At 45.5% G+C, this 20,162-nt stretch overlaps 1 protein-coding gene across 1 annotated transcript in view; it reads right to left on the reverse strand.

Moving 5' to 3' along the window:
- Window positions 1-200: 200 nt before the first annotated feature.
- The window catches only part of dnah5l (dynein, axonemal, heavy chain 5 like), a gene marked incomplete at its 5' end in the record, with an annotated part of 91,336 nt that continues 71,374 nt past the window's right edge, over window positions 201-20,162 (reverse strand). Inside the window, 11 exons of the mRNA XM_083995324.1 lie at window positions 201-476; window positions 1,429-1,650; window positions 2,514-2,722; window positions 2,803-2,935; window positions 5,223-5,411; window positions 6,370-6,569; window positions 8,847-8,997; window positions 9,094-9,215; window positions 10,220-10,275; window positions 10,402-10,619; window positions 19,310-19,474. Coding sequence (XP_083851450.1) covers window positions 252-476; window positions 1,429-1,650; window positions 2,514-2,722; window positions 2,803-2,935; window positions 5,223-5,411; window positions 6,370-6,569; window positions 8,847-8,997; window positions 9,094-9,215; window positions 10,220-10,275; window positions 10,402-10,619; window positions 19,310-19,474 — 1,890 coding nt within the window. The 3' untranslated portion in view covers window positions 201-251. The remainder of the gene's footprint in view (window positions 477-1,428; window positions 1,651-2,513; window positions 2,723-2,802; window positions 2,936-5,222; window positions 5,412-6,369; window positions 6,570-8,846; window positions 8,998-9,093; window positions 9,216-10,219; window positions 10,276-10,401; window positions 10,620-19,309; window positions 19,475-20,162) is intronic.

Raw genomic sequence — 20,162 nt, forward strand, 5'->3', positions numbered from 1 at the left:
TTCTGTAACCAGAGTCAAGTCTGCTCTTCATTACTCACAGAGTTTTTATTCATTTCAGTGTCTTCACAGATACTGGACACTATGAGTTCACACTTAGAGAAGATATACAGGTCCCACACAGCATACAGTACATGTCATTGTTTAAGCAGGTCTATTTTCTATATCAATTCTATCAAAAGTTCCCATTTACCACAAGCGTTACCTGTGCAGTGGAACAATAAACTTGTGTACCGTCACTCACAGTCAGCAGCTCACTTGCAGTCACAGAGCAGTGCAGCGCCGCGGAGAGTCCAGTGCTCCACCGGCTGCACGCTCCTGAGCTGCAGAGAGAAGATGAAGTTGAGGTCGGTGCGCCGCGGCTTCTTATAGACCGGACACGAGTACAGGCTGACCGTCCCAGACTGACGCTTACTGTCGGCCATGTTGGCCGCACTGATGGCGTAGACGTGGACGACAGGGAGGGGAGTGAAGAGGACCTGAGCGGAGAGAGCAGGAAGAAACGTCTTATTTATCATCCATTGCTTTATTTTTATGTGTATGTGTTTTTTGTCATTTAATTTATTCAAATTAGTTTACATTATTTCTTTAGATCCTTAAGATTTATTATATAATTTATTACAGATTTAAAATGTGTTATTTTATTCATATTATTTATATATTATACATTATGTTTATTTTTTTATTTTAAAGCCCCAGTGTGTAAGTTATTTGGCTTTTTATTAGCAAAAATCAAATATGTCTTTCATAAATACGTATTTCACTGAAGTGGAATCCCACCTGCATACAAATGAAAGCTTTCTGGTACCTTAGAATGAGTTGTTACAAGTCGTTACAAATACATAAGTGGGCGACGCACTGAACCGAGGCGGCCATGTTGCATCGCCATTTTTTACGTTGAGTGGCAGCGTGACCGTAGGTAACCATAGAAACTGAGCGGAGCTGTGGGCTCGGCCTGTTAAAACTGTCACCACTGTGTAGTGTGAGGAAGGACGGAGGCACTGGTGTTGCATTCAGGTGCAGTCAGGCAGACGGCCGTCGGCAAACCAACCGGATGTCATTTTACTCCACCAGAGAAAGACGGTAAAACATGGGTCAGGTAAACAATACGACATCACCCTGACAACATATTGTCAGGCCTGTATTGTTTTGCCTTGTGCTGGCGGACCACTTGTTTACATAGAGGCTTGTTTATCCTGTTACATGCAGCGTCTGTTGTCTGTCTGACGTCTGCCCCATTTCACGTGAATGCAACATCAAGAATATGTTCTGATATGCAACCGCACCGCTAGATGGGGGGAATTCCTACATATTATACCTTTAAGATTTTGCTGATTATTTTATTTAGCCTTTCTTTTTATTTTATTTTTGACTCCTTACACAATTATTAGCAATTATTATTTAATATCTAAAAATAAAACCCAGACTGACCTTGGGTGGGGCTTCAGAGAGTTTGGTCCCTCTCCGGTCCCATCCAGCCCCGTCCAGAAAGAGACCGTAGATGTAGACCCCGCCCACATCCTCCGGGGGCGGGGCCGACACATCCTCCCTCATCATCTTGGTGACATCATTGCTGAGGGTGACTGTGTCTAAGGCCCAACCCCTGGACAGGTTGGACCGCGTTGTCTCCTGACGCATGGCCGTCAGAAAACCCTTAGACACACACACACACAGAAATAAACACTCAGCTGGATGAAACTGAGACCACATGTTGCTTTTCTTTTTTTTTATTAGGTGCTATGGTTACAGGACAGGTGGGGAAAAACACAAACATAGAGGGACATAGAAAACAACTTATTACAAGAATTGACAAGAAAACTAAAAAAATAACAAAGACAAGGGCTGTGATGTTAGCGGTGCTGTACATGCATATGTATGTGATTATGTGTGTGTGTTTATAAATGTGTGTGTTGTTCTGTGTGTGCCTGAGGTTAAAGCTACAGTTGGTAAGTTGACGAAAGTTAAAATAAACTAAACTCTGCGATTTGGTCGGAAATTTCAAGACAATACACCATCGCACGCACCCACAGAAGACGTACTGTATCCATAGCAACCAGACTCCACAACGATCTCACCTCTCTCTCACCATGAAACACACTCTTCTTGTGTGTGTGGAGGGAGGGAGGGGGGTTGACAGAGGTGAGAAGAGGGAGTTGATGGTGTATCGGCTTGAAATTTCTGACCAAGTCGTGAACTTTACTTTCACTTTCGTCAGCTTACTACAACGTGTACGAGCTGTGATTGGCTGCTCCGGCTGCTCCTCCTGCTCCCTCTACCTGATTGGTGGAGAATTGTCAGTCATGTGGATTTTGACAAATACGATCACAGGCTGTAGGTGGAGCCAGAGGAGTTGGATTTTGTCCTAAATTACCCATTTAATGTCCAACTATCAGAATATAGTGACAGTTCCAGCAAATACAACTGAATAACTGTTACCAACTGAAGCTTTAAAAGCAAAAATAAACAATGGGGGAGAGATAGGAAAAAACAAACAAAAAAAGACCATGTGAACAGACCTGCGGGTTGAAGAACCCGGTGAGCCAGAACTGGTTTGGTCGGCCCGTGCTGGTCCAGCTGCTGAGCTGCTGGTTCCTCTCCAGCAGCTCACTGAACCAGAAGCCCAGTGTGGCCGACGGCCAGCTGAGCCGCAGCCACAGGCGAGGGATCCGCGCGTCAAACATGCAGTCGAGAGCATCACGCAGGTCCTCCGACATGATGATGGTACCTGGAGAGCAGGCCTGATGTCAGTATGCTGTCCTGGTCTGTGTGTGTACTGTATGTGTGTGTGTGTGTGGGGCGACTGACCGTCAATGGCCAGTCTGAGGTCGGTCAGCGTGCTCCGGACGCTGCTGATGACTCGCTGCATGCGGTCCACTTCCTGTCGGAGGAAGATGTTCATTGGCTGAAGGGGCCCCATCCTCTGCAGCTGACCTTTGACCTTTCAAACACACTCAGAGTTACTCAACATTTCTGCAGAGATGTGATGATGTGTTTCTGTAAAGGACAGTCTTCAGCTGATACAACTGATCCCTTCATATTAAGTCATTTACTCTCATGCAGAGGAAAATCAAAAAGCACACAAGTTAGAGCAGCTCTAGGTTCTATATTAATACTGTACATTATCAAAGCCTCAGTCCACAGTGAAATGCACACAGCCTGTATTCAGAAACTGAACCGTAAAACCAGTTGTCAGGACTTCTGTGATGTCACAATAAAGGAGTCATGAAGCCCCGCCCACCTTGACCCACCATTCAATAATACAGGATTTTGGTTTTCTGAGTGTTTTCCCTAAAATATTCTACATTATTATTGAATGTCTCAGAATTCAGTCAGTTTTGCCTCCAAAACACAATTTCATTTCATAATGTTCATGAAACATGCAGATGGCTGTTCTGAGCACAGTCAGATGAAGTGTCCTACTGTTTTTATCCAGTGTATGGTATGTCCACCTTTTGCAAAATACAGCAGCACATTTCTCTGGTATACCGTCAAAAGCTCCTGAGAACTTCAACAGTAATGTTGTCCCATCATGCCTTATGCTACTCAAGCTAAAGGTTTTTCTTTGAATGTAGAATAAATCTGTCCAGTTTTTTTTTACAACCCGCCCCGAATTTGCCTGATGGGGTTGAGGTCCAGACTTAAATAAATAATTTGCCTTCTTCTGTGAAGGAACATGATTATTTGTGACACTGACAGTGAAATAAGCCTAGCCTATTTTTTTGTAAGGAAAACGACTTAAAGGGATAGTTCATCATTTTGACAAATTAGCCAATTGCCATAATCCCTAAAGTGTTAGGAGTAGGTTCGTTACCTTTAATTGTCGGTGCAAGCAATTTTTTAGAACCGCCGAGCGGAGCCGCGAGCTGCTCAGAGCTACACGACGGAGACTAATGGGATTTCTTGGCGTTTCCCTCATCAAACTCATAAAATACACAATCCAACAACTCCAAAACACTCTGGTGGACAAGTTGTGACCTGCACATTCACCACGCTATGAGATAATAACAGAACATTATGAGACAGAGTTGTTTTAGAGGTAAATTTATACAAAACCGCTGATGCTCATTGCCTTCAGGGACAGTTTTTCAGGAAGCAGACTCTGTATTTACCACGAAAACAACTCTGTCTCGTAACGTTCTGTTATTATCTCATAGCGTGGTGAATGTGCAGGTCACAACTTGTCCACCAGAGCGTTGTGGAGTTGTTGGATTGTGTATTTGATGAGTTTGATGAGGAAAACCAATAAATCCCATGAGCCTCTGTAGCGTAGCTCTGAGCAGCTTGCAGCTCTGCTCGGCCATTCTAAAAATAGCTTGCACCGACAAATAAAGGTAACGAACCTACTGCTATGACTATAGGGATTATGGCAATCGGCCAATTTGCCAAAATGTTGAACTATCCCTTTAAGTCTTCTTCTGAGGGCTCTATTCTGTGGTTTATAGAGCGTAATGATGATTTATGGCCAATCCAATCATCCAATCAAAGCAACCAAAACCTTGGAAATATGCCAAGTAATCTAATAATATTGGCCACCACTGTATCTTCTTATGGATCAACACTGAATAAGATCAACTGTAGAAAATGTCAGATTTAAGATGTTACTTAAAGCAGAAGTGAGTGATCCGGTCGTTTTCGCTAATGCTGCGTTCCAGGCAGGCTTTTGAAATCGTAAATTACAGCTTCAAGTCACAACTTACGACTTTGTAGCGTTCCAGGCAACCCACTCGTGTTTTTCCGACCTGTTTTACTGGTGAAAGTCACTATAACGGCCACTCGTAACTTCCGACCGGTGAACTCGTACCAGATCGAACTGGTACCACTTCACGGTCGGAAAAATACGAGTTTCCTTGAACGCACCATAACAGTCCTCGTCCCTACGTCACCACATTCACGGCGTCCCTTGGCTGCACACACAGCCCTGCATGCCGTTCTCTCTCCTCATTGGATAAAAACTGTAGGATACGATAAATGTTTTCTCTTCGGCTCAGAGCAGAGCAGAGGGACTGACAGACCCGTGTTTCAGACCAAACACTCTATGTAAGTGATTGCTGTCGGAAGATATAACTATTTAAGACTTATATTAACACAAATATATCACTCACTTCTGCTTTAAATCAATAAAATGTGTTAATTCTTAATATCATAGTTGTTGACTCATATTTGTCCTCAGGTGGAGTCTTCCTGGTTCACTGAGGCTCTGAGCTTTGTCAACACTTCAGCCTCACCTCATGTGGCACATAGTCAGGTGGAAGCTTGTCCAGCATCTCATTGGCCAGTCTCTGTACACTGGCCTCCCTGGTCTCCCCAGCCCCACCCCCACTGTCCTTTGGTTGGATGTTGATGATGATGCTGAGCGTCTCATTGGCCAGGTTGGTCTGGTAGGTGATGTCAGCGTTGGGGTGGAGCCCAAACACCTGCAGACAAGAAGAAGGTAGAAGAATGTTGATGCTGGTCTGGTGAAAGTAAATCTAGCCCAAGCATGTGTAAATATATGTTGTTGTTTTTTCTCAATTAATCATGTCAATCACAACTATATAGATATATATTTTTATATTTTAACGAACCATGTCAGCCACATCTGTATAGATATATATATTTTTATATTTCAATGAATCATGTCAACTGCAATTGTATAGATATATATTTTTTTATAATTCAACGAATCATGTCAAGCACAACTGTATAGATTTATATTTTTATATTTCAATGTCATGTCAATCATGTTAAAGCAGAAGTAAGCGATCCGGTGGTTTTGGCTAACTTCCTGTCAGCAGATGGAGTTAGCAGTCCCCGCCCTCGTACCTACGTCACCACATTCACGCGCATCCCTTGGCTGCACACACAGAGAGGACCGCCCCTTTATGCCGTTCTCTCTCCTCATTGGATAAAGGTTGTAGGATACAAGGAAAGTTTTCTCCTCGGCTTACAGCAGAGCAGAGTGACTGACAGACCCGTGTTTCAGACCAAACACTCTATATAAGTGATTGCTGTCGGAAGATAGAACTATTTAAGACTTATATTAACACAAACATTCCGCTTACTTCTGCTTTAATCGCAGCTATATAGATTGTATATATATATATTTTTTTACAATTCAGAGAATCATGTCCAACCCTGTAACTATGTAAATGTACTTTTTTTGTTATCTACTGGTCCTCCGTCTTTATGGACTTTTTATGTTAACTCTTGTATTGTACAATACATGACTACGGATGTAATTTAGCACATGTGCTAAATCCAGTGTATTTACTGTGGGTACTCTAGCACTCACTGTTCATTAATATGTATTGTCCCGACTAAATAAACAAATAAAGTAAAGTAAAGTAAAGGTGGATCTCCATGGTGAACTTGTCTCTTGGACAATGAGCCGACCTCTGGTGAGTCCAGCAGCGGCAGGGTCTCGATGTGCTGCAGGACGTCCTGGACCGTCTTGGGCCTGGCCGGGACGCTGTAGCCCCGGTAGAAGCAGAACTTGTCGCTGAAGGTGTTCTCGCTGAACCACACGCGAGTGAAGGTGTTCAGGAGACGCTTGTCCAGGTCGTCGGTGACTCGGCCGCCGTACTGGACCTCACCTGGACATGAGGAGAGAGTCAGGGGGAAGCCTTTTAAACATGTCTGTCTAAAAATATCTGAGAATAAAATCCTGTTGTCTCGTCCGTCTCATCCAGGCTGAAGTATGTTTGCCTGTGGTGTCGTTTATCTCATCCTGTATGTATCTCATTATGTTCCATCTTGTTTGAGATTTTACTGTGCTGGACCTTCAAGTCTTCATCATATCATGTCTCATATTCTATCATGTCCCTCTGTGTTTCATCTTGCTGTCTCAATTCTTCTCACATCCTGTCTTCTTCTCCTGTGTTGTGTTTTGTCTCTTTGTAGTATCAGGTATCAGACTTCTCTGTCCCATCTTCAGCTGGAGCTCCCTCTGGAGCTCTGTCCAAGCTCAGAACAGACACTGTTACTCACTGACCTCATTCAAATGTCTTGATAAAACACCCCAATTACCTTTAGTGATGTGTTTTTTATTTTATTTCAGATTTTATTTAATTTTCTGAATTTACTTATCAACAATGCATATAAGCATACATCATTAAGTAGTGGTCTGAGCTAGGGGAGAAAATGAAAAAGCAAAATTCAGATAAAGTAGAAAATGAAAAGAAAAGAATAAAATAAAATAAAAGGGGGGAACAACAACCTATGTTAAGAGATATTTCTTATCACTGGTCAGCTCAGTCTGGGACCATCTAAGCCAATGTTTCCCTCTTGTATCATTTCTCTTAGATATTAGGCAGGCAATCCATTAGAGGCTGCCATGTCCATCCTTTTAATTTGGCACTTCAGTCTTTCCATAGGAAACATTTCTTTGTACCACTGAGTTACAATGGGATGTTTCTCACTGATCCAATTAAACACTGTAATATACATTTTCTGGCCAAAAATGAGAGTTTATTGAGTAATTCTGATCTTTTCACATCACCTTTAACTCATTGAGTGCCAGCCCTTTTATAAAATGGCCAGTGCCATGTGCCAGCGTTTCGGGGCATTTTGAGTAATATTTTAAGACCAAGAGAATATTTTGTATTATGACTCTGAAAACACAAAATAGCTCAAAGGAAAGAGGAGACTCTCTATTTAACTAGGGAAAAACCATTTGTTTGTACCTTGTTCCATTCTTAATTTATCTTAAGTTGAATAGAGCCTGGTTGCACCAAAAAGACCACATTTTTTCTAGAAAGCTGAGAAAAATGCATTTTTGTGAAAGAGAGTCTCTCAAGACAAACAGTGATTTATCCGTTTTAATTTTGGCTTCAAAAACATGTAAGACATCTGAAAATTTCATTTCACATGTTTTTTCATTGTACAAAAAAAAAAAAAACTAAAATACAACAAGTAGGAGTCTTACTCTGCAGAGTGATGCCTGCTCTCCTACTCCTCCTGCAGTTGCTGCCCCCTCACCCTCTCCTAACCCCCTCCTCCCCCCCTCCCCTCACCCCCTCTCTGCCCCTCCCCTCTCCTACTTCTCCTCCTGCTGCTTCCCCTCGTCTCTGAAGTAGGGAGGGAGACGTCATGGCGTCTTCAGCCTCTCTGCTGGACGCGGCCGCGGCAGCGACGCACCGCGCTGATCTCTCGGTTCGTCGTCACGACGTCGGTTTACAGCAACTGGTGAAACTGACTCCGCGATCCGCTTTCGCGTCGGCATTTCGGTGCTGATCATCTAGATCAGTTTACCTTTCCTGCCTCCTCCGGTCACTTCATGCTGGAGCTATGCTAATAGCATCCGTGGCTAAGCTTTCCTCCAGCTCCACGTTACACTTGTTCCAGGCTCTGCCCGTCGTTTTTCTCTAGAAATAGAAACTTTTCCCAACTTTTTTTTATCTCTGTACCGATCGCACTCGTCTTCTCCTTCCTCTTCACTTCTTGCTCTGATCTACAGTCTTCTTCGTTCTACACATCCCAGAAGCCCCAAAATTACTCACAGTGTGCGCAACAGCGTCCCCATTTACCAGCCGCAGAAAAGTGCATTTGACGTATATATACGTCAATGGCACTCAAGCGTTGGATTTTGATTGACGTATATATACGTCAATGGCACTCAATGAGTTAATGATGTTTGATATGTCGCTTATTTATAATCTTTTCTTATTTGATTGTCTGATACTCTATTTACTCGCTCATCAGGTTATATTTTTCTGTGAAGCTAATTGTAACTATCGTGATAAAGTTATCATCAACATCTTTTACTCATCTGTGTTATTAAACGTGGATCTATTAGCTCTGACAGTGGAGAGGTGATGTGAGCTTTGCCAGTCTACTGAAGGTGCTGCTCAGTTTGAGGTGGAGGTACAGACCCAGCATGTAGCGCAGGCAGCTCCAGTTCACTCCTTTCTTGGCGTCCAGGTCGTCCAGGTGGTTCTGGACAAACTGCATGCTGGAGGTGAAGTCTGCCTGGTTGAACTCATACGGGATGTTCCAGCCGAGAGGACCGAACTTACGCCGCTCCTGAGAGGAGGACAGAGGGACATCGGGTCATGGGACGGACGGACCAGTGATGCTGACGCTCTGAGCCAGTGGAGAGACCGGTCATGGAACAGATACCTGAACCGTGGTGTGCAGGAAGGCCAAGGCATAGAGCAGAGGTTTCCACTGAGGCAGGTTACTGATCTCCAGCTGGTCCTGAGTGACACCACTGAAAGTCCTCTTCAGACCGGCTTTCATACCTGAGTGAGAGTAAAGGAAAGTCCAGGAACAACACATGAAAGAACCTGAATAACATTATAAGTATGGTGGGAAAATGTTGCTGAAATAGGAAAAAATATTAATAGAAACAAAGAACAGAACTTAAAGGGATTTCAATATTGGCAAATTCGCCTATTGCCATAATCCCTATAGTCATAGCAGTAGGTTTGTTACCTTTAATTGTCGGTGCAAGCTGTTTTTCGATCGGCGGGGCAGAGACGTGAGACATACGAAGGCATATGGTATTTCCGGGTTCCCCCATCAAACTCATCAAATACACAATCCAACAACTCCAAAATGATCTGGTGGACAAGTTATGAAATAATAACATAATTATGTAACATTACAGCATACGAAGAAAATACTCTGAACTACTTTTGAAGTCACTCCGCCAAGCAGCCGTGTCTGGAATGTAGTTCCGGGCCGGCTATGCATTTGCCTCGAAAACAACTCGTCTCAACTGTCTCGTATCGTTCTGTTATTATCTCATAGCGTGGTGAATGTGCAGGTCACAACTTGTCCACCAGAGCGTTTTTGGAATTCTTGGATTGTGTATTTGATGAGTTTGATGAGGGAAAGCAGGAAATACCATATGCCTCTATAGTGTAACTCTGAGCAGCTTGTATCTCTGCCCTGCCGATTGAAAAACAGCTTGTACCGACAATTAAAGGTAACAAACCTACTACTATGACTGTAGGGATTATGGTAATGGGTGAATTTGCGAAATATCCCTTGAAATTTTGAATGTGGGTGGGGACTTTTGAGCCAGGGTGAAGGTTGGTCTTGGATTGTGGTAATGGTAATAATTTTCACCTCTGTTTTTGTTGTAGTCCTCCTTTTTGGTTTAATTTTGTATGTATATCACGATAGTATATATAACATTTTTGTGAAAATAATAATAATTATAATAATAATTTAAAAAAGAAAAGAAAAAACAATGAAACACATGAAAATCATTATAGCAACAATAGAAATGTTTTGTTACCAAGGGGAGGCTCATTGGTGAACTTGATGGATGACTGTAGGAAGGTGATGGGGAATCTGCAAACACACACACACACACACACACACTGAACTGACCCAGCTCACATGAACTTGCCTCTAGCACCATCCTCAGGACAAACTTGACATTATAAGACTCCATTACCAGAGTTTTGTGTCAGTTACCTCGGGTGCACGTCGGTCGTCAGCCACACCCGGAAATCTTTGTGCGTGGTCTCCGGTGTTGCCGCGGTGACCGTGTCCAGCAGCTCGTCCAGGAAGTTCAGGCCCAGGTGACAGTTCTGGAGGAGGAGCCAGCCGCCGTCCGTCATGCTGTTGGCCAATAGCCTGCGAGCGTGAACCTCCTGGCCCTGCCCCATGGAGATGGGGCGGCACGGCGCCCCCTATGGCCAGAGAACAAGACTCATCTAACACCTCACACATCCACATCTTTTCACTGGTGAATCTCAATAAATTAGATGGAAAAGTCCATTTCCAGAAGTTCAAGACAAATACCCCCAACCTTGAGTGCATTTAGATGGACGTACTTTTCAGAAGGACAAGATTTCCATATTAAAAATGCTTTTCTTAAAGGGATAGTTCAACATTTTGGCAAATTGGCCCATTGCCAGAATCCCTATAGTCATAGCAGTAGGTTTGTTACCTTTAATTGTTGGTGCAAGATATTTTTAGAACGGCGGAGCGGAGTGGCGAGCTGCTCAGAGCTACGCTACGAAGGCTAATGGGATTTCTTGGTTTTCCTCATCAAACTCGTCAAATACACAAACCAACAACTCCAAAACGCTCTGGTGGACAAGTTGTGACCTGCACATTCACCACGCTATGAGATAATAATGGAAGGTTACCAGACAGAGTTGTTTTAGAGGTAAATTCATGCAAAACCGCTGATGCGCGTTGCGTTCAGGAACAGTTTTTCAGCAAGCAGACTCTGTATTTACATCGAAAACGGCTCTGTTTCATAACGTTCCATTATTATCTCATAGCGTGGTGATTGTGCAGGTCACAACTTGTCCACGAAAGCGCTTTGGAGTTTTTGGATTTTGTATTTGATGAGTTTGATGAAGGAAACCAAGAAATTTCATGAGCCTCCGTGGCGTAGCTCTGAGCAGCTCGCGGCTCTGCTCCACCATTCTAAAAATAGCTTACACCGACAATTAAAGGTAATGAACCTACTGCTATGACTATAACGATTATGGCAATGGGCCAATTTGCCAAAATGTTGAACTATCCCTTTAATTGGTCTTTTGTAATATTCAAATTGTTTGAGAACCTGAGTTTTAGGTCTTCATTAAATGTTAGCTATAATCATTGCAATTTAAAGAAATTAAATAATAAAGTAAGTTTATAATGGATCTAGTTTATTAAAGCAGAAGTAAGCGGAATATTTGTGTTAATATAAGTCTTAAATAGTTCTATCTTCCGACAGCAATCACTTCTATAGAGTGTTTGGTCTGAAACACGGGTCTGTCAGTCACTCTGCTCTGCTGTAAGCCGAGGAGAAAACTTTCCTTGTATCCTACAACCTTTATCCAATGAGGAGAGAGAACGGCATGAAGGGCTGTGTGTGCAGCCAAGGGATGAATGTGAATGTGGTGACGTAGGGACGAGGACCAATAGATCCATGACGAGGGCGGGGGCTGCTAACTCCATCGGCTGACAAGAAGTTAGCCAAAACGACCGGATCGCTTACTTCTGCTTTAATTGTCTGTCATGGACTATGTTCCACTCAGCTAAACAGTCCCAAGAACTCCAGGAGACAGCTTTGTTACTTCCATGAAGTTTACTTGAGATATTTGTGAAACTGCAACAGAATACAGTAAAATACTTATTAAACAGACCAATACAGAATATCAGTGTAGCTAGCACACTTGGCTAATATAACAGCACAACATATGATAAATACAATCGAGCTAACAAAGCTAACTGGGCCTTGCTAATGCTAATCAACATCTTAGCTGACACAATCAACAACAAAATTCAAAATGAGTAACGTTTCAATGTTACATACTGAAGAATACTTACAAACGTTGCTTTAGCCAAGAACAGAGAGAAAGAAAGACGGAGAAGGCGAAGCTGACAACTGAGAGGTCACACCCCGTAGCTGATCACTGCAAAATGGCAGCCTCTACTTTCCCAGAATGCACCAGCTCTGGGTTGCTATGGTTACAGATATAAACAAATGGGACTAGGCTGCTGACTAACTAACAAAATACTTTCAAGCAACATGACACTCCCCGCTTGGGGTCTTTAAAGAACCCACATTACTTAACAGAATCAGTCTTTGGAGAGAGAAGCAGAACCACTTCTGTAATGGGTCGAGAGAAGGTCTTTCTGGTTTCATCCTTGACGACTTCCACTTCGACTTTCCGAACCAATCCATCTTCTCCTGGAAAGGTTTTTGTGATGATGCCCATAGGCCATTGATTTCTCTTTGCCTGATTATCTTTCAGGAGGACGATGTCTCCTTCTTGGAGGCTCGGCCGTTTTCCTTGCCACTTGTGCCGAAGCTGCAACGTCTTGAGGTATTCGTGTTTCCACTTGTTCCAAAACATGTCTGCTAGGCCCTGAACCCGCTTCCACTCCTCTCTGAAGAGATCCACTTCCTCAAAGCTGCCTGGCGGAGGAGGGGGTGCAGCACCTGTCTTAAGGGTCAGGAGCATCGCTGGGGTGAGGATGAGAGGCGATTCCGGATCCGATGACACGGGAATGAGCGGTCTAGCATTCATGATCGCAGCTACCTCGGCCATGAGCGTCGTTAGAACCTCATGCGTCAGGTGAGACTTCCTTTGCTCAAGCAGCATACAGTCCAAAATGCGGCGGGCGATGCCGATCATTCGTTCCCACGCGCCGCCCATATGGGACGCGTGTGGCGGGTTAAATACCCAGGTGCACCTCTGTGTATCCAGGTACTTTTCCACACTGTTGAAGCCTGGATTGGTCTTGTCCATCTCCAGCTCACGGGAGGCACCGATGAAGTTAGTTCCGCAGTCAGAGCGGATCTGCTTCGCGGGGCCCCTGACTGCAAAGAACCTCCTCAAGGCGTTGATGAAGCTGCTGGAACTCATTGCCTCAATAACCTCGATGTGAACTGCCCTTGAACACATGCATGAGAACATCACAGCCCATCGTTTGGAGTTGGAGACTCCTCCTCTTGTGCGGCGTGAGACGATGTCCCATGGTCCGAAGACGTCGACACCTACATAGGTGAAAGGAGGTGCTACTTGTAGCCGTTCTGCTGGCAGGGCTGCCATCTGCTGATGTTCGGTCTTTCCCCTCAGCTTTCTACAGGTGATACATCTGTGAAGCAAACTGCTGATGCAGCGTTTAGCTCCTACCAGCCAGAACCCTGCTGCTCGAATGGCACCTTCGGTTAGATGTCTCCCTTGGTGTTTCACTGCTTCGTGATAGTGTGACACAAGCAGGGTTGCGAGATAATGTCGGCCAGGAATGATGATGGGGTGAGTCTCGCTCGTGGTCAGACCTGACTGTCCAATCCGGCCTCCTACTCTGAGAAGTTGGTCTTGGTCCATGGTGGGGTGCAACTTCCACAGGCTGCTAGAGGATGGAATGTTGGACCCTGAGTTGATGCACTTAAGTTCCTCTGTATAGCACTCATTCTGGACGCTCTTCACAATGCACACTTTGGCTCTCAGTAGCTCTTCTTCTGTAGGGCGACAGATGTGCCACCCCCGACATCCGTTCTGGGTAGAGTGGGCGAAGGAACGAGCTACATGGATGAGGTGCGCTATGGCTGTGAGGAGAATGCTGAACTTGGAGAAACGCTCGAAGCGTTGTGGAGGTACCACGTCTCTGGTAACCTGAGTGAGACTTGTCACCACCTGAGGACGCACTTCAGAGTCGGTGTCGGGATCGATAAGGTCGTAGGTCTCTTGAAGCTCAGATGACTGCGAAATCACGTCACGGAGAAAGGCTGGTCCTTTGAGCCACGTTGTGCTGCTAAGCAGAGCTGGTGTCACAGTTCTTGACCCGATGTCAGCTGGGTTGAGGTGTGTTGGAACGTACTTCCACTGGCCAAGACAAGGTGATTGATGGATTCGCTGGATCCTGTTGTGTACGTAGACATAGAATCTCCTTGACTGGTTATGGATGTACCCCAATACTACCTTACTATCTGTGTAGTAGGTGATGTTGTCAAATATTGTGTCCATCTCTGTGACTACCATCTCGGCGATCTCAACGGCGAGTACTGCCGCACAAAGCTCGAGTCTCGGGATAGTCAAGCCAGGCTGAGGGGCCAACTTTGCCTTCCCGAAGACAAAGCCAATCTCAGTCTGCTCTTGGTGGCTTGTCACCTTGATGTAGGCCACAGCTGCTATTGCTTTGACTGATGCGTCTGCGAAGACACAGAGTTCTCTTTTCAGAGCACCTGAGGTGGAGAAAGACGTGTAAGGACGAGGTATCTGGAGACCCTCTAGATCTTGAAGTGACTGTTTCCATCGAGTCCACTCGATCTCCATGTCTTTGGGAAGAGGTGAGTCCCAGTCCTCTGCTTGCGTGGTAAGTTCCCTGAGTATCAGTCTTCCATGAACCGTGACGGGTGCGAGGAACCCTAGCGGATCGTAGAGGCTATTCACGGTTGAGAGTACCCCTCTGCGGGTGAACGGTTTGTGGTCGTCTTCAATCTGAAACATGAAGTTGTCTGTACACATGTCCCAGGACAATCCAAGGCTACGTTGAATGGGCAAATCATCGACGAAGAGATCTAGGCTGTTGACGTCCTTAGATCGATCTTCGGATGGGAATGCTTTGATGACTGCAGGTCGATTTGAAGCAATTTTGTGTAGCCTGAGGTTAGAAGCCGCAAGCATCTTCTGCGCTCGCCCAAGAACGCTGATGGCTTCTTCCTCTGTGCTGAAGGACTTTAAAGCGTCGTCGACGTAGAACTCACGGTCGACGAATCTTCTTGCGTCGCTGCCATAGTCAGCCTCTGCTTCCTTAGCTGCCCGTCGCAAACCATACACTGCAACGGCAGGCGAGGGACTGTTCCCGAAAAGGTGGACCCGCATCCTGTAGTCCACGATGTCAGTGGTTGGGTCGTTGTTCCTATACCACAGGAAGCGGAGAAAATCACGATGTTCCTCCTTCACGACAAAGCAGTGGAACATGTGTTCGATGTCAGCGGTGATCGCCACCTGCTCCTTCCTGAACCTCATAAGAACACCTAGCAGGCTATTATTAAGGTCAGGGCCGGTGAGCAAAACATCGTTGAGCGATACTCCCTCACACGACGCGCTGCTGTCGAAGACCACACGGATCTTATCTGGCTTCCTGGGATGATACACCCCGAACAGGGGCAGGTACCAGCACTCTTGTCCAGGCTGCACCGGCGGGGCAACCTCTGCGTGCGCCTTCTTGAGCATCTTCTCCATAAACTCTAGGAAGTCAGCTTTCATCTGTGGACGTTTTTCCAATGAGCGCTGGAGTGAGACAAGACGGTCGAACGCCTGTTTCCTGTTATTGGGCAGTCGCTGTCTCGGCGACCGAAATGGTAATGGTGCGACCCAGCTTTTGGAGCTGTCCTGATAGCACCCAGCTTCCATTATCCTCAGAAACTCCAGATCTTCCATGGATGGAGCGAGTCTGTGGTCGTCTGGAGTACGAGTGAAGACGGTCTGCCCCAAGCAGTCTCCAATGAGCGTCATTGAGCCGCAGGTGGAAGTTGGTGCTAGATGATGTTGATGTTTAGGTGCTTGACCAAATACCTCTTTCACTGTGATGTGGTTGTTGCATGGCTGAAGATGACTCACACGACCATTCTCCAGGATGGTCGTTTTGTAGCTTCTCACCTCGAGTGGTTTATGAGCGCCTCCAAGGCACACGTCACCGACGACGACCCATCCTAGGTCAAGCCTTTGAGCAAACGGTGCATCTCCTGGGCCGCTTATCTGCTCTCGGACCTTGTGGACCCGTAGGATGTCTCTGCCCAGTAAGAGGAGTATTTTGGCGTCCGGATCCAGAGGCGGAATCTTGTCAGCGATGTGCTTCAGATGGGCATGATGGTAAGCTGCGTCTGGCGTAGGGATCTCGGCACGGACGTTAGGGATTTGGTTGCACTCGAGGAGTGTAGGCAGAGGCATGCTTACTCCCTTATCGACTGGCTCCACTGTGTAACCGATAGCTCTCCTCCCCGCCGTCTCTGTACGCCCCGCACAGGTCTTGAGTGTATATGAGTAGGAGCTTCCGGAGATCTTGAAGACCTCAAAGAACTCTGACCGTGCCAGGGAGCGATTGCTCTGCTCGTCCAATATGGCGTACATTCTCTTGGACTCCTCTCTGCATCCGTTCGGGAACACGCTGACGAGGCAGATCTTAGCGCATGCTCTGGCGCTCAATCCTTCACCGCATACCTGTGTACACGTCGATTTGACCTCCTGGCTGTCCGCTTTGTCCTCCTCCCCGCCATCCTCTGAAGTGGAAGGGGACGACTTAGATTTCCAGGTAGGTGGATAGGGGTGAAGTGCCGTCACATGAGCGGTGCTCTCACACTCTGTACATTTTATCTCAGCGGTGCAGTTCTTTGCAAGATGCTCTGTGGAGGAGCAACAGCGGAAGCAGATGTAATGCTCTTTCAAAAGCTGTTTGCGATCATTTATGCTCTTCTCACGGAAACCTCTGCACTTCCTCAAAGGGTGGGGCTTTTTGTGCAGAGGGCAGTGTTTGTTTGGATCGATTCGTTCTGTAGTTTCTCTAGACTCAGCTTTAGTAGCACCTGAGACCTGCGTCTTGTGGACATACACAGATGTCTTCACGGGTCTCTCCCACTTGCCCTTTCTCTCTGCAGGAGCTTGTGTGAAGAGGTTGAAGCTTGGGTCTGAGCGAGCTCTTGCCTCCGAGGAGATGAAGTTTACCAACACGGAGAAAGGTGGGAAACTAACAGAATGTTCTTGTTTGTATCTTGTACCGAAGTAAAGCCACTTTTCTTGTATGTTGTATGGGAGTTTCTCGATGATAGGCCTAATTCCTCTGGAGGTATCCAAGTACGACAAGCCTGCGAGGTAGCCGTCTTCCTTGGCGGCTTGTAGCTCTGACAAGAGATCGGCTAGATCCCTGAGTCTCTGTGGATCCTTTGTTGTAACCTTTGGAAAGTTCTCTAATTTGTTGAACAGAGCTTGTTCGACGGCCTCTGGTGAGCCGTATATTTCGTCGAGGCGTCCCCATGCCATGTACAGTCCAGTAGCTGGATTCCTGATGTTGACTGTTTTTATTCGTCTAACTTGTTCTGCCGACTCTTTCCCCAGATACTTGGTGAGGAGGTCGAGTTCTTCTGCGGCGGACATGTCTAGATTGGCGATAGCATTTAGAAACGATGATTTCCAGGCCCAATAGTTCATTGGTTGGTCATCATATGTGGTGAGGCCTGACGTTACCAGGCGGTTGCGAGCAAGGTATTTGATGAGGTCTCCACTCGATGCAGAATGGTCTTGGCTAGCTCCATAAGATGTCCTGTGAACAGGGTGGTGCGTAGGAGAGGAGGGTTCCTGCTTGAAGTTCTGTTGCGGACGTCTTCCACGAAGCTGAGGATCTGGAGAGGAGTTACGGGGCTGATTGAAGCTTTGTTGTGGCGGCGCACCACTGGTCTGAAAGGCCTGAGGAACCGGGTGCGGCTTAACGTCGGCCGAAACAGCAGCTTGCATTTGACTTGCATTGAGTGGGTGGGGTGTTGAAGGGATAACATTGGTTGGTTGAGGAGGTGGAGGATGAAGCGTTAGCGATGCATTGTCGTTCCCTCTTTCAACAGATAAACCCCTGCTGCATAGGCTGGCTTGGGCCGACACGTAGGCGGCGACACGCTCATCTTTGATAGATTGGAGAACGAGGCTGCGAGCCTCACTGCGTACTTCAAAGCCCATATCTTGTAAACCGGCCACGAGAGTATTAGCTTCTGCTATGGCAGCATCCTTTTCTTTTTCCTCATTTAACGCATCAAGATTGGCTTGAATACGTGCTTGCTCTACTTTAAGTTCAATTTCTTTTTGTGAATGTGCCGCTCTAGCTTGCGCTGCTTCGGCTTTTGCCTTAGCTTTGGCGATGGCCATGCTAATCTTTGTGCTGGACGATGTACCAGATGAGCGACTGCTCCTTGAGCGTACTGCCTCAGACTGGTTATCTTCATTTTCTTTTTTACTGTTGCTACGTTGTGACATTGTGACTCACTGCGTTTTCAATATCAGGAGAAGAAAGCTAATGTGAAGCTGTCTCGAAGCTGTAGTGTTAGCCGCTTATCTCTTGTTATTGAGTTGCTCCGTAGAATGGCAATCTTTGTGTCCCTCGTTAGCTGTATTGCCGTTTTTTCACTGTCATGGACTATGTTCCACTCAGCTAAACAGTCCCAAGAACTCCAGGAGACAGCTTTGTTACTTCCATGAAGTTTACTTGAGATATTTGTGAAACTGCAACAGAATACAGTAAAATACTTATTAAACAGACCAATACAGAATATCAGTGTAGCTAGCACACTTGGCTAATATAACAGCACAACATATGATAAATACAATCGAGCTAACAAAGCTAACTGGGCCTTGCTAATGCTAATCAACATCTTAGCTGACACAATCAACAACAAAATTCAAAATGAGTAACGTTTCAATGTTACATACTGAAGAATACTTACAAACGTTGCTTTAGCCAAGAACAGAGAGAAAGAAAGACGGAGAAGGCGAAGCTGACAACTGAGAGGTCACACCCCGTAGCTGATCACTGCAAAATGGCAGCCTCTACTTTCCCAGAATGCACCAGCTCTGGGTTGCTATGGTTACAGATATAAACAAATGGGACTAGGCTGCTGACTAACTAACAAAATACTTTCAAGCAACATGACATTGTCAGTATTTTTAAGTACTGAAATTTTGAATATTCATATTCATTTCTGATAAATGTCTTTTATTTTCTTTCCTCTATTTATCAATCCTTCCCTTATCCTATCATGGTGTCTACTAATTTATCCTTCATAAATGTTCTTCTGATTTTTCTGATCTGCCTTCTTTCCCTCTCCATTGTTTACATTTCCTCCCTCCAGTGAGTTGCTTCCTGGTCCCTCCTTCAGATCTCTCACCTTGCTCTTGGCGAGTCTCTCAATGTTCTCTGTCGGATCCGATCCCATCGACAGCAGACACACCATAGGCGTCCTGGTGTCGCTCTCTGCCAGCATAGCATCCAGGTCCAGAACCAAACCCTCAGCGTATTGTTGACCCTGAGACTCTGAGATATAGCGCCGTGCCTAGCCAGCACACACACACACACACACACACACACACACACACACACACACACACACACACACACACACACACACACACACACACACACACACACACACGGTACACATGAATAGATTTTAGCATTAAAGGGATAGTTCACCCAAAATTCAAATTTCATTATCTACTCACCCTCATGTCGACTAAGAGCTGTGAGAATTTTCAGAGTCCTCCGTGCCTTCTCTGAGTTAAGGGGGGGTCCACGCAGCAGTATTTGTCCATATAATGGTTGTCAATGGATACCAACTTTCTTCGTCCAAAAAGACACACCAAAAAACATCCAAATACCTCCGTACTGCTCGTCTGTAATGTCCCTCTTGTATTGAGAGCAGTGAACTGAGACACTGGGAGCTTCCGCTACAAACAAGCTTAATAGACTTATTTAATTTTTTTCGTAACAATTTCTCATGTTGGGGCTTCAATACAAGAGGGACATTACAGACGAGCAGTATGGAGGTATTTGGATGTTTTTTGGTGTGCCTTTTTGGACGAAGAAAGTTGGTATCCATTGACAACCATTATATGGACAAATACTGCTGCGCGGACCCCCCCATAACTCAGAGAAGGGACGGAGGACTCTGAAAATTCTCACAGCTCTTAGTCGACATGAGGGTGAGTAGATAATGAAATTTGAATTTTGGGTGAACTATC

The sequence above is a fragment of the Trachurus trachurus genome (genome assembly GCF_905171665.1).
Source record: "Trachurus trachurus genome assembly, chromosome: 20".
NCBI classification, from domain to species: Eukaryota; Metazoa; Chordata; class Actinopteri; order Carangiformes; family Carangidae; genus Trachurus; species Trachurus trachurus.